The 24,254-nt window shown below is 37.4% G+C and overlaps 2 protein-coding genes across 2 annotated transcripts in view; one reads left to right on the top strand and one right to left on the bottom strand.

The window, feature by feature from the left end:
• The window catches only part of LOC135690603 (protein virilizer homolog), a 41,468-nt gene extending 23,677 nt beyond the window's left edge, over nt 1-17,791 (top strand). Inside the window, exons 35-55 of the mRNA XM_065208201.2 lie at nt 231-299; nt 1,055-1,163; nt 1,535-1,625; nt 1,970-2,074; nt 3,054-3,140; nt 4,262-4,367; nt 7,322-7,393; nt 7,972-8,132; nt 8,359-8,421; nt 8,976-9,210; nt 9,727-9,820; nt 10,586-10,682; nt 11,497-11,560; nt 12,068-12,183; nt 12,611-12,687; nt 13,129-13,319; nt 14,142-14,256; nt 14,659-14,758; nt 15,713-15,750; nt 16,420-16,504; nt 17,562-17,791. Of these exons, the coding sequence (XP_065064273.2) occupies nt 231-299; nt 1,055-1,163; nt 1,535-1,625; nt 1,970-2,074; nt 3,054-3,140; nt 4,262-4,367; nt 7,322-7,393; nt 7,972-8,132; nt 8,359-8,421; nt 8,976-9,210; nt 9,727-9,820; nt 10,586-10,682; nt 11,497-11,560; nt 12,068-12,183; nt 12,611-12,687; nt 13,129-13,319; nt 14,142-14,256; nt 14,659-14,758; nt 15,713-15,750; nt 16,420-16,504; nt 17,562-17,658 (2,172 nt within the window). The 3' untranslated portion in view covers nt 17,659-17,791. The remainder of the gene's footprint in view (nt 1-230; nt 300-1,054; nt 1,164-1,534; nt 1,626-1,969; nt 2,075-3,053; nt 3,141-4,261; nt 4,368-7,321; nt 7,394-7,971; nt 8,133-8,358; nt 8,422-8,975; nt 9,211-9,726; nt 9,821-10,585; nt 10,683-11,496; nt 11,561-12,067; nt 12,184-12,610; nt 12,688-13,128; nt 13,320-14,141; nt 14,257-14,658; nt 14,759-15,712; nt 15,751-16,419; nt 16,505-17,561) is intronic.
• A 3,840-nt stretch (nt 17,792-21,631) lies between these two features.
• LOC135690953 (uncharacterized) lies at nt 21,632-23,948 on the bottom strand. The gene has a single exon (XM_089113899.1). The coding sequence runs from the start codon at nt 23,652-23,654 to the stop codon at nt 23,064-23,066; it is 591 nt and encodes a 196-aa protein (XP_088970025.1). The 5' UTR covers nt 23,655-23,948; the 3' UTR covers nt 21,632-23,063.
• Nucleotides 23,949-24,254: the final 306 nt, after the last annotated feature.

The following is a 24,254-nucleotide window of genomic DNA, read 5'->3' as shown; positions in this document are numbered from 1 at the left end:
ATGTTCCATTATGAAGCACTATAGTACGAAAAATACTATAGTTTGTTATGTCACCGTTTTCTACTGTTGAAATCCGCAGTACCAGATACTTATTTGGTGAAACGTTATTAGATTTACTTAACAACGACCTACAACACGCATTACGATGACGAAATAGGTATGACCCGTTTGCTTAGGATTCCCTTCTCCTGTTTTAATGGCTTCGTATATTCCTCCTTTCGATTTTTCAGGCATTTCTCAGCGGTGTCGTGTTATTGTCAGAGCTGTTGCCGGTTCCATTTCCCGTTCATGCCATACAGGTAATCAACTGAGGTCTCTTTTACCTGTGGTATTCAACACTTAGCATTCTGTTCTAATTTTTAACACTCATTGGAGAATAACTTCCCCGTTTATATTGATGGTACTACTTGAAGTGATAGTTATACAGGTTAACGAGGAACATGGCCTAAGGTTGTCAACTCAGTAATTTTGTATTTGCTACCTAGCATCCGAAGGAAGTTTTTAGGACACTGATAAGCTTTTGCTTATCGAACAGTGTCCTAGTCTTTCTTTTCGGAAGTGACCACACCTCGTGATTCCTACGCCTGGAATTGTAAAGAGCTGTCGACTCTCCTCGCGCTGGGTGCAAGTTTGTCAGGTACTCGGACCCCAACCCCTTTGATTTGTTGTCAGCTACCCTATCCACTGAAATATACCTCACACCTCTCACAAATCAATAACAAACCCATAGGAAAAGATCCATCTAGTGTTTGCTTTCTTAGATTAGCCGAGATACCTTAGAGATTTAGAATAAGACTCTTTAGGCCTTTGGTAAAGGCAAGACAAGACTCCTTTGTTTGTTGCATGAATCTATCTGGATTCGATCTCGTTTGAAAGGCGCCCAAAATAACTCCGTTCGGAGTCTCACAAAGCTGGCTGCCTGGGATTTAGTGATTGACTTAAATGCCCAATGTAGCATTGCAAAATACTTTCTTGTCAAACCAACATTTAAAAACATCATTTTCGACAACTCTTTAATTTTTATTTACATTTTCCTTGCTATTTGCTCTTTCAGGACCTTACCCCTGATGACATCAAAGCCCTTAGTAATCACAGGATTTTGTGGATGGTTCATATTGGCGCGCTTGGAGATGAAATACAGTCTATGCTCAAATCACTTGTTGGTGAGTTGCTCCTTTTTCAACATGAAACCTCTTGCATTTTACATGGTTGTGCTGTCGACAAATCTGCTGTGAAGGAGGATCACACAGCCTCTTTGTGATAGCAATCTCGTTTTCAGTTGGTAGCTCTCAAGGAGTCGTAGCAACAAGGAGGTCCTTCTTTTGACCCTTTGTGTTGGATTTCGAGAGCACCTTCTTTTGACCGAAAGCATGACCTTTGATGGGGTCCCGATAAGGTCCTTTAATGTTCCAATAGTTTAGAAAGAAAAGTCAGTTTAAATAATCATTCGCACGTTAATGGTGTTTTTAGTTTTGTACTTTGCTCCTTTGAAGTTTATATCAACCGTATTTTGAAAGCAGTGTTTCTGCCCTAGGTTCCTGCTGCACGTATTTGCAACATTCGCTGCGAAAGCTTTGTCTTCAGTTGTGTGATCTTGGAGCCGTTACTGCGCTAAGTACAATACGGTAAGAACCTTACACTGCATTTATGTCTTTTTTTGAAACCATTGGTTGGTGACCCCCCTAAAGATTGAGCAGGTGCAAACGAAACATCGTTTAAAGTTTAAGTGGGATGATTTGCAACGTGCGGTCTAAACATTCAGACAAAAGTCGACTATCATTTTGTGAATTATAGATTCCTCAAGTTGTATGTCTAGCTTGCTTGTAAAAAAACTTTCCCACTTCACATTGCACAGATATACAGTTTGATGAGTTGACAGACATAGCGACCCTTTATTCCACATACCCCAATCCTCCCTGTTGCCTCTTTAAAGCTTTGTTTCCAACAACATATTTTTGTGTTTTATCAGCTTCCTCTGTGAGGCTTTTGAAGACGAAATTGGAAAAATATCTCGAGGTCAAAAGGATGATGAAGAGAAAACAGAAGGGAAAGAGGACGAGCCATTTGAGAACAGGTAAGCTTGTGGTACCAACGGACACCCTTAAGTGCCATTACCTCATTGTCACAGATCATTCATTGAGATATCTACAAGAACTGCAGCTTTTTATACCCAGAGGAAAATGCAATTATGTCATGCAAGGGCTCATATGAAGAATTCTCGTCTTGCTAAGAGTATAAACCATTACATTATTTAGTGAGGATTAAGTTAATTAAGACGGCTTCCACTGAAGTCAAATCGCAACCAATCTTCACAGGTCCAACGCAGGCCTATATGAGAGCTCGGGACCTAATGTAATGGTCATTAAATGCATTGTTGTGGTGCATGTGAAACGAAGAAGCATGATTCTGATGCTTGTAGTTGAGATGCCTTAACGCAAATATCATCGGGTAACCTTTTTTGCTGTTGACAAACTTTGTCACGAATTCGATTGTTGATAGATTCGAAAGGTTCTATCAATCAAATGATGTTATACTTATGTATAATAGGTATAGCCAATGGTCTTATTTTATCATTTATTCTTTGATTTAAAATTGGTAAATAAATTATAGCTATAATTGCTAATAAAGGGTTATCGAATGTTTTTTTTTATCATTAGTTTTTCAAAACACTTCTTTTTAGGCCCTTTTTTGAAATCTATGAAACCATGCACAGTGGCGAGCGAGCGTCAGGCAATGGGTGCACCAACAGCCTAGCAGGCTACGAACTAATTGATTGATTCATGCAACCATTTGATCAATCCAAGATCAATTTATAATGAAAGAGTATTTTATGAAAATGTGGCGCGAAAGTTAATCCTAATAATTATTAATTAAAAAAAATCAACCATAATATTAATTACAACTAGGATCTTTTCTTAGTGACCACCATCTTTTCTTAACTTTCTTGGCTTTATTTCAGTTAAAGTACTCTATTATTCTTAAGTATTTAACCTTTTATAACTCTTCATCAATTCTATCAAAAATAATATAAGAATTTCTTGGATTAATTTCAGTTGTGCCGCGAGGGTAGTTTCCTTGCTATCATCTGCTGTTTCGCAACCTGGTGGAAAACTGGCATTCTTGCAACTAACACGACAAGGGTAAGGGGAACTGCATTTTGTTATTTATTTTTCATCTGCGTTGCTATCTTACAGTCACCAAACCTGTTAAAACAGCGAGCCTTTATTACTGGACATCTTCCAATAATTGACAGCTCAAAATAATTGACTCCTCCCAAAAATGGACATTTAATCATAAGACAATTATTTCTGTCCTCAAGTACGCCACAAATTTTTGTAGAATGACTTCCAGGCAAGAGACACCTCCCGAGAGCAGACACAAACCTTCCTTGCGTATATCTAGTCTACAGGAAAATTATTTCATCCCCAGTATGCCTCAATTACTTCTAGAATTAGTCTTCAGGAACGATAAACAAACAGCAGTCTACAATTAACACTCAACAACTGGCACCTTTCTCTGGTTCCCTAAAACGAACATGAAATCCTTCCTACAAAGAGCACCTCTCCAACGGGCGCCTTTCTACAACGACCATCCAATAAGGACCTTCTCTCCAACGGACGCCTTTCTATAACGACCATCCGATGAGAGACACTAATCTTAAACGGGTATCTCCCTACAACATACACCTATTTGCAACGACCACCCTACAATTGGTACATCTCTACATTCCCATGATCTCTGATCTACATCGAACACCCTTTACAACGACCATCGAATAAAGGACACTAATCTCAAACGAATACCTCCCCACAACAGACACATACCTACGATGGACACCTCCTTACGACAGACAACCCCCTCCAACTGATACCTCCTCCCAACAGGCACCCCCCTTCAACGGACACCTCCCAACAATGGGAACCTCTCAATTAACAGACAAGTATTTTTGTCCCAAATCTCTGTCTTGAAATTCTTACTATCTATTATTCTGGTCCATGAGGTGTTTCTGGCCCTCTGCAGGCTACATTATACTACTTTTGATAATGATCTAACTGCAGTTAAAGATAATTTTCTCTTGCTAAATAAATTGCTTGAAAAAAATTCCTATCTGTGTTTTTTTTGCAAAATATATTACCTACACATAATCGCGAGCAGTTTTTTGTGTATTGTCACATCATACTAAATTGCACTCCAATTGAAAAACGTGCATTAAATTGTCAGCAACATTACTTTAAAGCTTGCTCAAAAAAATTTTCTTTAGAGAGGAGCAGGATTGTGAGTTCGGAGAATTGATGCCAAAAATTCTTGAGCTACTCTCTACCGAAGGAAAATCAAGCGACAACCCAGTTCTTATGCATGGAATTCTGGTATGTACATTTGTTTTTGGACATTTTTATAACATAAAATTCCTTGCTTGCATAGGGAAGGGAAAACATGTTATACTGAGAGAAAATGTGAATTAGTGAAACGACCAGGGCAGGGCTCGAATTTAACGACCAGCGACTTTATACGTTGTTTGTTTCACCAACTGAGCTGCCCGGTCGCCAAAGGCCGTGACACCGACACACACCACCGCCCCTTGGTATCCTAGTTTAATGCGCCCATAGAAAATTTTAAATAGTTTTAAATTTTATGCACCTATTAAATATTTGCGTTTGATGGGGTTTAACCGTCCTACTCTGCACGCAAGTGCGTGTTTTCAACAGACCGGTAAAGAACAATCGTCAGATACAACTGTTAAATATACAAACTATTAAAAACCCTTTTGTCAGCTAAAATAAGTATAATATTTACGATATACGATATCTAAGATAAATATTTACGATAACAAAGACCAAATGACAAAAGCATAATTACAGCCAAATAACCCATTGTTTAAAGCTGTTCAGGGAAGAGCTTGCGTACACTCAGCCTTAGCACCTATAAACAAGAAAGATTTCTGTCCTTTTTTGAGTTTTGTCCTTTTCTAGAGGTCGAGGACGTCTGGCAAGGCCAGGGATGCACCTTATTGAAATTTATCTTTTTCTTCACATTTCTTTGACGTCCGTAATATAATGACATCCGGAACCGAAAGCTAGAATGAGGCCCAATTGCAAAGGTTTCGTTCGTGGGCTCGCTGCGACCAGATATAGCGACTTTCCCTAAGTAGTTTGCTCGCATCAAAAGCACTGGGGCTTGCGCAAACTTTCTTCTATAAATACAGTCATGTGCAGAAATTTAAGACCACGTGTCACATCTTCCCATTATTCTAGGTTAACATCAAAATAACATTTCTTGTTTAAAAAACCATTCTAATGCACTTCGCTATAATTTTTAAGTAAGATGTGTATCAAAGATATCTTTAAAGTATATATATAATGATCATATGATATTGCAGTATGAATATTTCAATATATTTAGTGTTTTTGAAATAATTGCGTTTCTTCCTCATTTTTTAACTGGTCTTAAACTTTTGCACGCGACCGTGATGTTTTTTTATTGCTAGAAGTGATATTTTTGATGGAACATAAGAAAAGGAACTTTGCGCGGAGGCTCCCTTGATCTCTTTTTTCTGATCATTTTTGTGATTTGATCGCCTTTGCAATCAAATAATTGAAAATCAGTTTACATAATTTGGCATTCACTGTCTTAGTGATTTGAAAATACGAATAACAAGTATTTGAAAACGAAATCCTTTAATTGTTATTACATTATCTTTACGTGGAGCACAAGTTTCTAATTTTCATGCAAACCTTGGGCCTGTTTACTGGAATAGGCTTGTTATCTAGAAATTGTTTGTGATTTTTTGTTTTGGAATGATTTTAAATTACCGCATTTTGCTTAGCAACATCGGAATTAAATCCATTTGACAAACAAAGCCTTTTTTCAGCATAAAATCAATATACAAATATATCTAAAACAATGCTGTATTTTGGTGATACATTCTCAAGCCAATGTAATTTCATATCTCTATATTCTTTGATATATTCTTTCCAATTTTATTGTACCTTGCCTTCTTCATTTTGTTTTAAACCACTCTTTTAAGTTTTTTTGCAAACCTTTTACGTTTTTTACGACATGATTGCGTGTTGTCAAAGTTTTTACAAGATCTCTTAATGTAGTAAGTCATTTTAACTATAAACACTTCTATCTGAAGATTTTAGGCGATCTATTAACAAAGCTTTCTTGAAAAAGTTTCCCTTTGTCAGATTTGTTTTGAAACTCGAAGTATTTATGCAAAGAAAACTTTTTCTCGTACATTTTTAGCTACGTTAAGAGTTCTCTTCCTCCATCACCAGTCGTAAAATAGTTGATTTTTCAAATATTTGACTCTAAATCTGAACACACTAAAATCTCACACTTCTTAGCTAAAGAGCTCAAATAAAGATATAGCAATAAAGTAGACGCTTGGCCACCAACATTATGAGACAGAAACTATTCAACTGCTTAACTAACAATAACTTTCGTCATTATCCCTATTTGTTGAATTCTGTCCTTTGTTCCGTTGTGCGTCATGACCATTGGATCAGTGTCAGATTGCTTATTAAACTTATTTTAGATCCATTTTGTGGTAAGAATGTCGCAGATATTAGCTTTTCTCGTCGTGGATACTATACTAAGATTGTCAAAAATAACATAATTTACCTTCTGCAAAGACACCCCGCTTGCGAGATATTTAAAAGTTTAATCTCAACATACTTTTTAATAAACACTTCAATTTGCACTTAAAGAATATTCTGCATATACCAGGTTTTATAGACAAAAGGCGATCAGCGAAATCGTTAAAAGTTAATATTTGCGACATTCTGAAACAGTTCAAAGTTATTTTTTGCTTTGATAACTAAATCTGTATTAGTTTTAGATTTAAGTTGGTGCTGTCAACTTCTAGGAATCCTTGATTTTGCAAATCGTTCTTTTGACAATATTTATTTATGCAGTTAGTAGTCCTGTCATTACAACACCACAGTTATTGGGGTAATAAATGAATTTTCCTAGTTTGGTTGTTTAAGCAGCTTTTCATTTTGAATTTCCATAATTGCCACCTTTTCAGGAAAGCTAAGTGTGAAATTGCGGAGGTGGATTCGGAGGAGACGGCAAAGCCAGCCTAAACCCCTTGTTTTAAAACTTACACCAACCTTTTTAAGTTTTAAGTTTCTATGAAACCTTTCACCCAACTTAGCTTCAGTCAAAAAGATGTTGTATCATAATAAGGCTAACATCATAATATTCGCTGGGCATGACGTGAAAACGAGTACCAAACAAGTGAATCGTTGTTGCATAAGTTGCAGTTATTAAAAGGATAAAGTAAAAATATTATTAACGGTGCCTTGGTTTATTTCAGGGTCTTCTGACATCTCTCTGCGATGCTCAAATAACTATCAACGAATTCCAAGACCCATTTAAGCCGCAAAACGTGAGTAACATCCACCAATTTATATTTTCCTGTTTCTTTATCAAATGTATCAACAGCCTTTAAGACGTCTCTGATTGTATGTTTTAGTACTTTAGATTACCAGCACCCCTCAACTCCCCCAATATTCACCAATACTCCCAATACCCAAAACATCTTTCAACATCCCAAACACCTCCCGAACACCCCAAACACTTCCCCAAAACCCCAACACCTCCTAAATACCCCCAAACACTTCCTGACACATCTAACACCCTAACACATTCGTAGCACGCCCCAAACACCCTTTACACGCCCTTCCTCAACGCATGATAAGTTACCCCTGAAATATCTTTTTTAGATATTATCAGTCAATGACGTTTTTAACCGTGGCAGTTATCCTAAATGCTTGTAGCCTTTATTGACTTCATTTTTGCTATATCATCTCTTTTCCCTTTAAATAAATCCACAAAGTACCACATTTTACAACTACTTTTAAAACCATTTTTAAAACCCAAGGATGATCGCCCATAATCTTAACTATATTGTATTGAAGAAACTGTTACAATATTTTTCATCGGCTCTTTGCATTCGTTCTTTAGCTCGCCAATAACCTGCCACATAGCAGCGTGATGCAATCTGTTGCAAGTGCCGTCCTCTCGTTCGCTTGCAATGCCACACAGTCATACCAGCTGATTCCACCAGCCATTCGTGTTCTCATGAATTACACAGATTTTGATTACGGAATGCAGATTCTTCAAAGGTGGGTATAGCCATGACCGCTGTACAACCACACCTTATAACAATCATGATTGTATTGATTGATATCTCTAACTCTTTTGATTCTTGATTGATTCTTGATTGATTCTTGATTGATTCTTGATTGATTCTTGATTGATTCTTTTAGTTCATCAGGCAACCTAGTAAAATTCTTTTAAATCTCCATCCTTAGTATTTCTGTTAGATTGATGTAAATGTTTATCTTTTAGAGTTCTTGATGAAGGTCAATTCAACATTGGTGACGTTTTGATGAGATTAGAAAATGAAATATGGTAAGTTGGACCCTGTTGTTGTTGTTGACTTTGCCTTGGCTTCAGAGTCTGGAAAACATCACGGCCCCACGGCCATTTGCCAGAGGAAGGTTGTAGAAACAAAGAGAAATTGAGGAAACTGTGTACCCCGTTTTCTGACTACGCTCATTTTAAACCCATTAAAATGAGGAAGATTTTCTAGTAAGATTTTCTTGGCCGGAAGAAGGTTGACAACTTTTCTTGACTCTGTTTGGCTTCTCTTACCACTTGATCAGCCATTGAGCATATCGTATCATTATTTCGACTCACTTGAGCAAAGTGATATGAGACCGTACCATCGTCTCAGTCCTATTTTATTTTGTGTTCCATTTTATTCCTTGCTGTCTAGACGCTCGATTTCAAACCATCTTGCCCATGTCTTGTTTCAAACCTCATTGAAACTTCTCAACTGAACACAATCAATGGGTGTATGAATCAATATGGACTCTTTACAATGTTGTTATAACTTTATTGTAATAATTTATTAGTTTAGTAGCCTCTTTTATTGAATAAGATGTTTGCATTCTTTTTTTTAGCAACAAAGGAAGCCAGGATGACGCACTGAATTCACTTTCGACTCTGCTAGATTTTCTGCGCCTGTTGTTGCCACTTTCTGCTATTGCAAATGGCACTGACGGTGAACAAAGAGAGGAAGGGTATTCTCAATCGAACCGAAAACTTCACGTCTGTCCATCAAAGCTTAAGGGCTACCTCAACATCGATATTAATTCAGAAAGTAACCCCATCCACAAACTCATCGATTATTTCAAGGTAGGTAATTTACCATTCAGTATGTAATTTGCAGTCTGTTATTCGGCCTATTAAAATATGATAGTGAATTGTCAAGGTGTCGACGTCAAAGGTGAATATCGATACCATATGCATCTTAAGGATATGACAAATTCTAGATAATTACATATGATTTATATAATGCACGTTACTGTTTACATGCTTCACGCGACCATCAGGCAAATATCATTTAAATAGACATTTAGATGTCATTTATGAAACATTTACGGGTCACAAAAACCATCCACACGTTGGTTTGTAAACCAGATTTGTCTTATCTTCTCTGCCTTTTACCTTTCATAATCTTTGACCTGTGTCACACGAAAATTCGTTGTTTCTTTTTTTCCAACAAGCTTTCTCACTGACTTCTTAATTACTAGTTCAAAGTATTCGCAACCTCTCTCGCTCTTCTCTTATCCAAACTTCAATCTTTTTTGCATCTCTTTTCGATATGATATATTATCTTGATACCTTCAGTTACATTTACTCTTTTTTCAGAACGTTGACAAAGACGATGTGAATTCTGCATCAGTTCTTCCGCAGCTGACTTCATTCGTTGAAGCAGTCCAAAGTGAGGATGAACCTTCTGGAGGTAAAAAGGAATTCTCATTATTCTCATTATTCTCATTATATATCAATAAATTCTCAATTTTGAAGCATGATTTTACTGGTAGACTTCTAGATGTTGTTTGCCTGTCAAAGTACGTTATAATTGAAACTATTTAACAAGGCATAGATTCGATGCCATCACTTTCAAAATTCTGTGGAAGTAAGCAAGACTGCACTGTAGTAAAGGCGTATTGTTTCGTTAGTCAAAACTAGGCCTGTGATATCTTACTCTTGGAATTTGAAAAAAGTCGAGGTCTTTATGTACGCTTATATTCATGTACAATTATTCCATCTCATGGCCACATTGCTGTATAGGCATAGGCAGGCATCTTCAGCAAATAGTTTTGTAGCAAAAATCAATTACTTTTTTCTAAGAAAGCGTACTTTTTCATTTTTGATTTAGTTTACTTCCAATCAAAACCCAGTAATTCTTCCACTATATAAAAACCAACTAACGCTTTATCTTATTGTGCCAAATATAAAAGTGTCCTTTGTATGTTTCTTGGGCATTTGATAATAGTTTTCCTAACTTCCATCAAAAGTGATAGGCCAGTTATATTTTGACTGCATTAGGCATAACAAGAAGATTCAAACCAAAGTCTTCTCTGTTTTACAGCTGCAACTCATTTCTTGTACAATAATAGCATTCGTGGGCAAACTATCTAAACACGCTCCACATCCATATTACTCAAAACATTTTTCTTGTTCCAATACATTGATCGATGTGAAACGTTTTTCTTCTCTCCAGATAAAGATGAAATCATCGTTCTTCCCAACCCCGAAACTGTTCAACAGCTCTTCACTGACAGAGTCCATTTTCTCACTGCAATGGTCGACGACGAAAGGTTTGCCTTCGTGTTGTGAATACACCATTTCGACTTACGGCCTCATTTTGAAAAATTCTTCAAATTCTTTTGTACAAAATTTTTGACCTCAGATTTGGATTGAGAGCAATGGTTTTAATCTACTTCGAAGTTTTCATTATGGTATTGCTCACGATATTGATTTTATAACGACAAAAAGATGAAAATTTTATAAGGGATTTGACCGTGATTGGCAACTAGGGGGGTAAAGTTTCCCTCTGAAACGATTTTTGCTGTCAAATCCCTAACAAGTTTTCAAATTTCATTTCTCCGTAAAATCTAAAATATAAGCTCAACCAATATGGAAAATTGTATTCGGCCTAAAATTATGGCGATAAAATCATATCTGAGCTTGAAAAAGGCGTATAATTAAATTTGGAGAAATTTTCAAAACGAGGTCGTAAGTCGAATTGGTGTATTACTCCTCAAATTGTTTATTTTTCTATTTCTAACAACTTCATAAGTGTTTTGCTTCAATGATAGTTAACTACTGTATGAGAGAATCTTTTTCGATAGAAAACCAGTAGGGATCTTCTTGCAATTTATTTCATGACTTTGCGATACCATATTGTGAAGAAAAACTGTTCTTTGCAATCCTAAGTCCTAACAGGTAGTCCAACTTGACGTAGGCAGTTCTTCTATTTCAATCTTATGGTAAAACTGAATGAAATTTTCGCATGGAGTAGGATATCGCGATGTGCCCTGAAGACTTATTACCTATAACGATAGCTATGAAGCTCAGTATTGACACGGACCAAGCCGTATTGATACAAATCGTTTATTCTTGCTTTGGCAGACTTGAACCGATGCTCTGGTTTCTCTCGCCCCCGCCAGAAGATATTGATGTTGATTGCGACATGGTAAGCCGTATATTATTTTACATAAAAGTCCTCGCAAAATGGCTTTTGTATTATTGCTCGGACAAATGGTTTTGATCTATGCCATCTTAATGTCTCAGCCAGTAGTTTTAATCTAAGACTATAAATTTAAGTATTAATATAACTTCAAGTATTTATAATAGTTCACTAGAAATGGTCGTTGTTTGCTTATGTGAAAACCGAAGATATATGATGCTTTAGCCGGCTAACTCATAGCCTTTTTGAAAGGGAATCAGCTGGGGGGGGGGTAGGGGGCAAGCCTTGTTTGTATAAGAGATAGACAATAGCCTATTGTTTTGAACAATAAGAGATCACTGAGTCTGAAGGAGCAATTGCCTTTCTAGCTAGTACGTAAAAAAAGCTTTAAATTTTAATTTCCATGCTAGCTCTGTAATTACAGTTCACGCTTATTGACGTTTTTATCATACTGCTTCAGTATTTGTTTCTACGATTTATTAGATTCGGTAGTTAATCTTCGTTCCATTGCAGGTCAAAGTTGATTTGGAAGCCATTGCCGAGAAGTACTGCCCAGGTTTCAATTTGAAAGAGGAAGTCGAGAAAGGTTTCACAACAACAGATGATGATAAAGCCAAGCGAACGAAGAGGTGAATTATTAGTCAATAGCAAATACGTTCATATTATCGTGAAAGGGAGAATAACGCGTTTGATTGATCTCTTCTATCGACCAATCGGTAGACTGCGAATTTCTCACTTAGTTGAAAAACCAAAGAGAGAAAACCATCTCTTCCTGTATACAGATACTAAAACTTCTAAATTAAGAGAAGATCTTGCTTGCCAAATAATTTTGGAATTGTCACAAACATGGAACTTATCCAGTGCGTCACTCTTGCCCCTCCGCCCCTGTCTTTAAACATGACTCCTGGATATAGTTTCAAATGATCGAGGCCATCGTAGCTGCGTCCTCCTGTTATGTTCGCTGATAATCATAGCCCAATTTGGATCTTTGATTTCACATCAATGTCTCATTTGGTATGAGATTTTAGAATGAATTTTTCTGGTTGTTTTTCAAAGGTCAAGAAGAAAATTCGACCCCCTGGTACATGGCAAGGATCTTCATGTCGATGATCTGAAGAGGCAGAGACTTGACGGTAAGGTCGAAATTTTATCAACATATGATTCATAAATGTAGTTAACGTTGTTTGATTTTGATGTTAAATGGTTTAGAGTGAGTAGCGCTATCCGAATGAATACAGTGAGCAACCGTCTGGAAGCAAATGATTTGGCCTGCTTTCATGCGAAGTAAACTACTCTATATCGTCAAGTGTTCTTTTGATAATGATATGATAGATAGGAAAGGGTACTCATCGTGAGTTTTTAATAGTTGAACTGAAGTAATTTTTTGATGCTCTAATTGTGTCAAGTATATGAAAAACATACCAACCTTCCAACACCATCCAGCAACAAATTCTTGAAGTTTACTCGGTTTCAATTCAGCTTTTTAAAAAGTCAATAAGAATCGAATTATATAGTGATTTATCAAAGTGACACTTTATAGGCATTGAACTTTGAATGCCTTTTTGCTCTTGTAGTTTCGTGGCTGCAGCGTGGTCGTGGAAACTTTCGTGGACGTGGTCGTGGCTTTGGTCGTGGATACGTCGATTTGTTCCGCTCAAGGAAGCAGAACACAAGTCGACCACCTTCTATGCACGTGGATGATTTCATCATGATGGAGGGGAACGTTGCAAGTCCGTCTGACGGCCAAAATAAACAGCAGATAAAGGTAGGTTTTTGACTTAGCTGTTGAACGTTCTTCACGTTACTGAGCTTAAATTTGAACGAAGGCTTTAAAGCAAAAGTGGGGGTAGTTTACAGGCGTTTTAGCGCCATCGAGAACAATATCGATCTCTTGGCTAAACCTGAGACTGAGCTGAATGTGAAATTACAAACAAATAGTTCTCATTTCAATAACGTTTTAGGCTGGAAATATTATATGACTTTTTCATGAGCGAATTCAAAGAAGACAATAAGCAGCAAGATTCTTTACACCATATTCACAATTTCAATCAACCTTAATCGAATTCCAGGCAACTTGGAAGATGGCTTGTTTGAGACGGTAGACCGACAAACAAATGAAAAGCAATCACGTGCACACTCATGACAAACCCTTATTGGTTGTCTTTTTTAAGCCTGCGGAGGCACCCAGCACAATACACTTTTGTATCCCACAATTTTCTTTACGATTGATTATTTGTAAAGATCAAATAGGAAAATAAATCAGAATTAATTGATAATTTCTTGAGAGGAACATACTGGTACCCCCCCCCCTCCCAAAGCCTCTTTTCTAGTGCCTTTTGAATAAAGTAGAAATTCGGGGTTTTGAAGTGACAATGCCATTTTCTCTTGCAATTATTCTTTTGAATTTTTTCTTTAAATCTCCAGTAAGATATGTGTAGAGGCAAACTTTCACTTCGAAATAAATTTACTCATGACCAATTCATAAATATTCAATCGACGCCACTCGGTGCTACAACTGGTGCCTTTTAGCGTGACAATTTGTACGTTGTTTTGTATTGAACTGAATTTGTGTTTTGTTTCAAAACAGAGCTCATTTGCTGCACCAGTGAGGACAGCATCAAGCGAACCCCGTTTCACTGGAGGATTCAGCGACTCCCAAGGTCGATGGGCATCTCCCGCGACAGCCTCTTTTAGGAGAGAGGGTGAGTGAGGCTGTTTTATTATTGCGGTGTTGTGCGATGTTGGTTGCTAATACTGTTATGAGGGAATTGTATTTGAGGATTTCAACAAAGTTAACATTAGAAGAGAATTTATAGCACAAAATAGCTGAAGACGTAAGTTATCTTAAAGGCAATCTACATGTAGCTACAGATGCAAGCGTGGCTTAAGTCATCTGTCAACAGAAGTAGCCAATTAATAACCGTGTGAGTGGAATCACACTTGCCAATTGGTTAATTCTCGATTGACAGATTGTTAAAGCCTTTTTAGTATCTGTCGACTGTCTTTAATCCCAAGATTCTTGCTATTATAGCTACTCCAAAACGTAATCATCGTCATATATTCTCCTTAGGACTGAGATCTTATTTGCAATAATATTTTTGCAGGTGAACACCCACAAGTTAACAGAGGAGGATTCGGTACATGGGGAGGCCAGGCTGGATTTACGCCCCAGTACAGTCGAGGAGGTGGATTTCAACGTGGAGGGTTAGTCTTTAATAGTTATGACTGAAATTGCTCCTTTAGGAACATGACATGTATGACCGTTGATTTGGAAAAGCCCAAATTATTCTGGACTTTTTTGTACAAACTCTGCCTTTTCTCTCCCGGCAGTAAACTTTTTTGGGCCGCATTAAATTTCACCAAACAAGATTTCAATTTTTGATACATTCGACTTCCGTTTACGTTAATTACGAAAAACTTGCAAAATCTCTAGGATTAGTAAACTTGAAGTGTTGTTGCTCTGGTACTGATATTGCTCCGGTATTGATATTAAATTTCTTCGACTACCTTATTATACATTAATCGTTATCCTGTGTCAAAATCAATGAAGCTTCCCCTTATATGTTTAGCATTATAGGTGCGAGGATGGCTCAGTTGTTAGAGGCGCTGACTACAGACCCAAGGGTCCGTGCACTGGCGGCGCCAGCCAATACGCTCTGGGGGGACAAAACAAAAAAATTGGCCACGCCCTTTTAGCACTAGAAAAAGCCCTTTTACAAACAAGGAAAGCCAATTTTGCCTAAAAGGAACGTCCATAACTAACTGTTGGCTATGTAAAGGCAGTTTGAAAATCAAAGGATGACATCAAAAAAGTACGTTGCCAAAATATTACCCCTCCCCTAACATTTTCTCATTGGATTTAGACGAAATACAAAATTGATCCTGCCGAGAACTTGCCCCCCCCCCAGTCCCCCCGTGGCGCCGCTTTTGGGTCCGTGGCTCGAGTCCCTGGCATGAACAAACTTTCACCCAGAGTGGGGAGAGTCGCCAGGTCTCTGTAATTCCAGGCGTAGGAATCACGAGGTGTGGTCACATCGAGAGGAAGGACCAGGACACTGCTCGATAAGCATAGCTTCTCAGTGTCCTAAAAACTACCTTTGGATGCTAGGTTGAAACAAATACAAATTATCAACTTTTAATGCAATTTGTTTTCTTTAGGTCCAGTTGGAGTCCACAGATAGCATCACCGTACAGAGGTAAGAATGATTTCCCTTGAGGCTTTCACTTTGTTCTGTACTTGAGCCTCTAGAAAGATAAACCTTGAATAAAGATGACAGGAAATATTAAATCATTCTAACAATCAAATCTGATCCATTCATTTTGCATTGTGTTGAGCAATGCTGGAATGAAAAAGTCTAAATCTGGAAACTGCGTAGCAACAACTAGAGAAAAAATACCTTGATGTTTGCTCAGGGTTTGATATTAAATTTCTCAAAATTTTCATTTCATGCACCTACCCCGAAACCCTCTCATATAATATATGTTATCTTTGATTCGGTTCTTTTTTTGTTATAATTATATTCAATTGTGTTGTGCGTGTTTTTTAGCGTCATCCTTATCCTATTCAAATAAAGCATTAAAAATCCATTTGTTTAACATCATAATGTTTAGCATAGTGGACGTTTATGCCTGTTCAAAACGCACATTCTGAAGTAACAGTAGTTTGTAATTAGTAATCAATGAGATAACGATTGCATAGAGTTTTGTTTTTAAAAGTAAATATCGTAAAATATTTTTTATAACCAATAATATAGGTACTGCTATGTGCTTTTTTATAGTTTTGATAACCGAATAAAGAAATATGGGGAGAGTTTTGGGATTATTTTAGAGTTGGGTCGTTTAAGGCAACTTTCTCTTTTCCCCAGCACCCCGCGAATCGCAATCAACGTATCCACGGAGCAGTTTCAGAGGGGGTTACTGGGCCGGGCCGAAGCCAAAAGAAGACAATAGGTAAGTGTTTATTTAGTGTCAGCAGATCGCAAAGCAGAAAATAATATATGGCTCTGGATTTCAGGCTTTTTGTTTTTCAGTCCTGGGTTCTATGTTTCAGTTGAATTAAGCAGTCCCCTACGCGAGAGAATTAGCCAGCCATTTCACGTCATCATAGCCGGCCTAGATACCCTCTTTAACAGTCCCCCTACTTGCGGATTGCTTACGGTTTGCAAAACGCTGTTCTAGGCATCTCGGGCAATACATCAGTCTTAAGTTGTAAATTGTTTGCTTTGTGACTTTCTCGCGGGATCCTAGCGACTGGTTTTCACTAAGCAGTTCCCCGAGTCCGTTCGCCTGCAAGATCTGGCTGAAGATTTCACGGAATGGAACGGAAGGGACAAATATGTTCAAAAGTGCACAGAATAGAATAACCAAGGCACACATAGATCGTTGACATCAAGTAACCAAATTCGAAGGATACTCGTGCCGTTACTTAGAGTGGGTTACGGAGTGATCTACTGTACTCAACCAAAGTTATATTACATAATCTAAGGCTGATGCATTTTTGGCCAAGGAGTAATACCAGCAGTCACAGAAGCTCCTATGCTGATTTATAGTGAAATGGTATGTACCCTACCCCGTCGAATGAATCGTTGTATCCCAGTTCACAGTAGATAATTTGCCGTTCGACGTCATTAATGCATGTGGATTCGTTTCCACGAAGCCTAATGTATACGAGAAACGAGTCGGGCCTGATCTCCATCAAAACACCAGTACTTAATCATAAAAGACCCCAACCTGTTCCTAATTGATACTGATTTTCTCAGCTATTTGGTCGTAGAATTAAACTTGATTTTTCACTTGCATTAGTTTTGCCCATTCCCTAAAGGTTTATTCCAAAAGTGCCCGTTACAAGGCAAATGATACTAAAAATCCTACTGGGATTTACACTAGCCGTCGATACACATATTTTTGTCCCAAGTTGAAGAAAGTAAGCAATATTTATATGCACAAAGTCCAATTTTTTGTTTTTGTTAATTTAACAACCTAATTTCATTTTTATTATTATTTCTAGCCGTTTCTTCGCCGGTGGCGCGTTTGCTGGTTACCGCCAAAACCAAGGCAACGATCGTGACGGATTTAACCGACATCTTCGCACATTCACAAGGTGAAGTGCAGTGGCATAGTCAAGTGCTTTGAAGCTAAAAAAGACGTTGGAACTGAACATTTGTTTATTTTTTACACATAGAAGGAAGCGTAGCTCGAGCATGATAAAACTTTGAATAAATACTTTATTGGGTTAAACTGTCTCTCATTTTTTGTTGCTTTCTCCTTTGTCTTTTGCATATGTAGTTTCTAAAATAGCACCGCTGTCTACTGAACAGTGTATTTCTTGAATCATGTTGATTCTCGACGCATCCTACGATTTATCCTCTGTGCTGCATCCTCTTATTGTAATAGCTTGTATGATGTCATCGTTTGCGTCATTTTCCTGGAAACAGCCTACAATGCCTGCCAAAAGTCTTGGAACACTGACATCAATTTCCAAGGTCAAAATCAATCATCCCCCTCTCCCCCACGGAACAATGTTGGTTTACTATCAAACGGGTTAGGATTTTAGGAAGCACTTTCTTTTGTGCTTCTTTTATGATATTTCTCTAAACCATCAACATTGTTTTAGGGGGAAGGGTGCGGAAGTAGCAATTTTTTTCATGAAAGGAATGAGAGATATCAAATGCAGCGTTAATTGCTGGGTGTTCCAAGTACTTTTGGCAGGCATTGTACACTTATGCTCCTGCGAGTAGAATAACTCCCAAAAACTGTCGGGCCTTTTCTAATTTGACCGCACCTTGGTTTAGGTCTGTATTTACAAGTAGAGTCAACGATATGTTTCAAGTTCAAATAAATTTTTTCAAATGTAAAAACGTACCAAATTTTGTCTGAGGATAAGGTACTTCGGTAAAAATTATGATGATGGTTACGACAGTCAGTGCCTTACTTCAAGTTTCCCACATGAAAAAGTGCATAGTTTAAACTGGAGAGCGTTTGGCCCTGCAAGGACCCCACAAAGGTCATCTGGCCTTGTTAGACTTGGATTTCTTCACACATTTGCTTTAATTCTCTCCTGATGGAATCTCTCTTTCTTTCACCACTTGCTTAAACACTCTTTTTATAAGAATTATAAGAATTAAGACTCATCCAACTTTTAAGATTATTAAAAACATTGCTCAGCCTCAACTTGCATATTTGTGTCTCATTTTTCAGCAGTTGCCTGTTGTGCGATATTCATAAAAGGGAATCGCAAAACTGACATACATCGTTTTTCAAGAAGCGTGGTTTTTGTTCAAGTGTAGGTGATGTTCCCCTAAAACCATATTTGATTTGAAAAACTTTAGAATACTTTAAGAAAATATTCAGGCTTTAATGAAAATTTCTTATGAATGTCAAGCTGGAAATAATCCATAGCATTCTTTTAAAAAAGGAATGTACAAGACATCTAATATTGAATAGAATCATTCTTTTAGCCTCATTTATCATTGCTTACCCATTCATTTGATCTTTTCAACAACAGTTCCTTGCTCTTTGTATCAAAATTGTTCCTTGCTCTGATGTCATAAGACCAAAGCAAAGTATAAAACGGAAAAAATTATTACGTATGGTTTGCTTTCTAAAGCGTAGTGAGAGTTGGTTTTCACAAAGGCTTAACCGAGTTTGCTTTTTAAATCTCATCTACCTAAAGCGATTTTCTATTTCCAGATAATTCATGTATAGGGCATTCAATTCTGAATGTATGAATCATTTTGGCCTCAGTTTCGTTCACCAAACTGCGAGAAAGGGCTGGTAGCCGCTATCCGTATGACGTCACTTTTGATGCGCCATACCTTATCAGTCATGTGGTGTTTTAGCAAATGGCTTTGTGTATCAGCAACTGTATAAGATTTTCATTGAGTGGTCTAACTTTGATAAAGTAAATTGGATCGATTAGAAATATTAACAAACACCAATTAAAACCATCCTGAAGTAAAAGGCCGGTGGTCGCCTTTTAACGACGCAGACCTTCTGTTTTCAAAGGAACACACGCATTGCCTTGTACGTCTCGGCTGAAGACAAGCTATGTTTTAGAAATTGATCGAAACAAATTAATAATAAAAATCCGGATGCTTTCGTTAGAGACAACGGCTTGGTTTTTCTTCTAAGTCGTGCATTGTATTATTTGAAATGACTGAACATGCGAATGTGCCAATGCCTTCTCAATATACAGCAGGAATTTCGTTATTTTTCATAAATTAGAAGCACCAGGATCCCACCACAATAAATACATAACTGTTTTCTCCTTTATGTTACATACAAAACCTGTTTGATATTTCCTTTTACGTATATAAGTTCTTTCAAACAAGGGACAAGTTTGCTGTGATAATTGCAGGATTTTTGTTTTCCTTTAATTAACCAGTTTTTAAAATTAGGAAAGTTAGGCATAGGCCTGTTTCAGGGTTGAAGACGTGTCTCTGAAAGAAGTTGGGTGAGTTTTTTAAGAGTATTGTACAAATATTGCTCAGCCTCGGCTTGCATATTGTCTCTCGCATATTTTGGTTATAAAACATTTTGTTATTGTTTAAAACTTCATGAATGTTAAGAACATCCTTGCTGTTAAAATAGTTTAATTTTTCTTCCGTTTGACCATTTCCTCATAATGGCATAAGAACTATGTTACCCCGACGCCAAATCAGATTTGAAAAAAAGGATACAAATTTTTTTGTATGAATATAGTCTATAAGAATATTGAGGCTCCAAATCACTGAAATTTAAGAATAATCTAAAAATAATGCGAGGCTCAAGCTTATCGAAGAATAACGTTTCTTGCTTATTTGAGTTCATTGAAAAACAAAACAAATGCGAGTTTCTCGCTTATGTCTTGAAATACACGTATCTGGCCTTGGAGACACTGACACTATAATGCAACCCTAAGAACAATTTAAGAATAAACTTAATCTTAAAATAAAAAAGACATAAGAATATTGAAGCTCAGCAAATATAATAGGAATTCTTAAAAAAGCGTGTACTTAAAGAATATGATCAGCCTCAAAAAGATAATTTCTTAAGAAGATGCTGGAAAGAATTTAAAGTATTTGTATAAAAAGACTTTGTTTTAGTTTTAGCAAATGTGTAACGATCTTAAAAAAAGTTGACAACGCCAGCAGCTTGTCGGAATTAAAAACTCTACTGGAATTCGTCCAATGACCCAGTGTCATAGGCAACACCCCCAAACAAAGTGGAAATCGGAAATTGGCGCCAACAATCGACTCCTGAAACCATACTGTTTGTAAATATCAAACTGTCGGTAGTTTTTTTTGTGTTTGAATCAAGCTTCTCTCAGAAAATGCTGTTGTTTTTAAAGATTTTCTAAAAACAATCAGAATATGCGCGTGCAAATAGCACCGCTTTGAACAATGCCTTTGCTGACTGGAACCCTCTCTTGCGGAGGAGTAGTTCTGTTTTGGATGCTCGACTTGTGACTTTTCCTTGAATGCAAAAGTCAACGTGCCTTCTCGGAGGTTTGTCCAATGTTTTCGCAAGCTTTGTTAAAACACGATCACTGTTGGTACGAAGAGATCGTTGGTTTAATTCACAAGACTTGGGACAATATGGCATTATTTGGCAAATCTTTGAAATGATAACAAAGTTAGGAATTTCGAGTCATAGTAAAATGTCTGAAAAAGAGCTTATGTTTGGTTGACCTTTCGATTTTAGAGAGCTTCGTAAACAGATTTGAGAGTCTCCCGGGGGTTTTTGGGAACAAGGAAACATGGCAAGAAATGGTACAGAAACACAGGAACAGCTTAAATTTTCCACTGGGAACATGGGAACATCATTACTAGTTTCAGCAAAAAAGGGAACATTTTTCATTTTTCACTGGAAACACGAAAACATTGGTTGTTTTTTTTCAAAAGGAACACGGGAACAAGTAACCGCCTGGGAGACCCTCAATCTTGGCAAATCGATCATTATAAACATTTCATTATAAAAATATATTTAACTTCTTATATATTATTCGGTATGAAGTTTGTTATTGTAGACAAAATATATTGCTAGCATTTATCATCATGAACTTGGGAAAAGATAGACAGGATGCAATCAGACAAAAGATTTAACTCTTGATTCAATATATTTCCTTTCCAAATTTCTAGATATAATATAAAGATAATGAAATACAAGTTTACAAATATAATACTTTATCTATTTTCCCTGCATGATGTCATTATAACTAATAAGGATCGAGTCGTGTGATTTTGAACTTGATTCGCCCAGGAAAGAGTTGATTAAAGTCCAAAAAACTTTAGTTTTTGCTTATCTTTACTTACATAAAGCAGGTTGTCAATGGTATGTTTAGGCTCGCCGAGAGCTCATCTGAGGCCTTGGGGAAGAGGAAGATGCGGTCGGTGATGACGTCATTAAAACTATGATTTTTTTAATGTTTTTGTTATTGTAAGGAGCTTTGTAAAAGCTTTTCTGTGCCCCTCTCAGCTCGGCGCCCAGGGGCAGTCTTCCCAAACCCCTCTAAGTGGGCCTAAATATGTTCTCCTTCATTATAGGGTTTTTGTACAGCTTTTCTACGAATCTAGTATATATTGGGGAATTTGATAAAATTCCCGATTCTTTGTGACATTGATGTAAAGAAATCTCTGGCCACTTTAAACGTATTCAAAAAGAAAATCAGCCTTCAAATAAAAACTTCTAGCGTGAATAGAAGAAAGATATGGTTTTGTACTTCATGGGGGTAAACGTTTTTAAAGAAATTTATTAATGACAAAGCTGCATGCAGTAGTAGTCTTATATGATAAAATTGTGGGAAACAACTTAATCTCTTCATACAGGCATTGATAAAAACGATTGGCTGATTTGACATAAAGACGGATAAAAATTAATTCTTGCTGTTATCTCAATGCCTCCGGACTTAGCTCTATTTATACGAATCAGTATTTGTACATCGTTTGAATTGAAAGAACAGAATTACCGCTTGTAGCCATGGGAATGACTCAGTGTTTGCGGGGTTATTTTTAGTTCGCATTGAATAAGCTACATCGGAAAAGGGAATCAAATCGAGGTAAAGTCTCCCTTTGACAATCAAGTTGACGTGAATCGATTCGAATGCAGGGAAATGCGTTACGGAACATATGCGGTTATGCACAACTGCCAGCGGAAACATTACTTGTATTACACAGTATTTAATGCATTAAAACCGGTAACACTGTATCTAACTGTCATCCCACATCTGACAGACTTGATTAATAAAAAATGTCCCCGCGCCCTTTGAACTGTTCTGTCGTGGCATCTATTTACTGAGAATCATAAATTTGTCCTTGTTCTTCCAATTCATATTCGTAACAACGCAAACCTTTTTGATTTTTTCCATAAAACATATAATACAAACAAACTTCATGTCAAACTTGGTGATCAAAAAACACATTTGACTCTAAGCATCCAAATTTTACGTTATCCTTATTTGAGCCGGCGATTATTCTTTATTACTCCATGTACACACGTTAAGCTTTCAAAAGATAAACAAAGAAAACCTATCTCAAAACCCATCTTTGATGTCGTCCATATTTGCACCGTTTTGCAATAGTAGCTCCGCCACCTCGAAATGCCCATACCTCGCCGCCACCTGCAACGCCGATTGCCCTTGCCATGTTTTCAGTTCGACTGAGGCACCGTGGCGTAGAAGCAGATCTATGCATTCTAAACTTCCCGTGGCACACGCCTGGTGCAGGGGTGATACGCCTGGTGGGCGCATCGCGTTGATTTCAACTTTGCCATTCTCAAGAATATTTTTCGCTGCTTTGATATCGTCTCTAGAGACAGCAAAATGGAGTATGTCTTCCTCAGATGCTGATGACTGTCGTATTTTCATCCGCTTTGCCAATGCTCGCGGTGAGTCGTGAGAATGTTCGTTTTCTTTTTCCAGCTTCTTCGCCTCTTTTTTAGTTTGATCTTTTTTTGAGAAACAGTCCTTCCATATCTTCTTCAACGATTCAGCGATCGATTTATTTTCCGCCTGATTGTTGCCCATTTTCAGAGTGGCGGGCACAGTCTGACGCCGTTGTAAATATCTCTGGCTGGTAATGTAGGCAGCATAATCCGCATCCTCATTTACCAAGGTATCTTCCATTTCTATTTAATCTCCAGCAAATGTTTCTTTACCAAACCGCACAATGTACCAAGATCCACAAAGTGTCTTCCCAAGGTGTCTTAAAGAATCTTAGGACGAGAGTTTCTCCCAAAGAACGATAATGGGGTGTAGCATTCTCCTATTGGCGACAAATGATGTTTTGCAGTGTCCTCTTTAAATATATGTGAAAACTAACCACTGCGTCAGTGCGCAACAAAAGGAGGATATGTTTGATTAAGGATAACAGGAGTGTAAAGGAGCCCACAGGTTAATTCAGGGCTTAGTGATGCGAGCCGTTTCTGCCAACCACGGCCCGGCGGCCACCTAAATTCACTGCTGATTTGAGAAAAATGGAACTCGATTCGCGACTTTTAAACGGTATGTAGGGCTTGAAATAGCCTCATATTAATAGTCTTAAATGGCAAATGATATTACTGAAAGATTGCTGATAAGACCACTATTATTGTGGTGAATATGGGTCTGAATTGGTTGTACGCATAATGGTTCCGTTTGTTCGCAACCCTGCGGTCGTATACGTAAATGATATTTTTCTTCGTATTGTCTCGTACACGGTATATTTTTGTATGTGTATTATTCTAG

Source organism: Rhopilema esculentum, chromosome 4 (assembly GCF_057945365.1).
Source record: "Rhopilema esculentum isolate cy_ngs chromosome 4, ASM5794536v1, whole genome shotgun sequence".
In the NCBI taxonomy this organism is placed as follows: Eukaryota; Metazoa; Cnidaria; class Scyphozoa; order Rhizostomeae; family Rhizostomatidae; genus Rhopilema; species Rhopilema esculentum.
Note: the sequence above shows the minus strand (reverse complement) of the source record. Positions and strands in the feature narration are given on the sequence as shown.

What these genes read in the sequence shown, in the direction of transcription:
- LOC135690953 (XM_089113899.1), bottom strand. Translation starts at nt 23,654, where the DNA reads ATGGAAGATACCTTGGTAAATGAGGATGCGGATTATGCTGCCTACATT.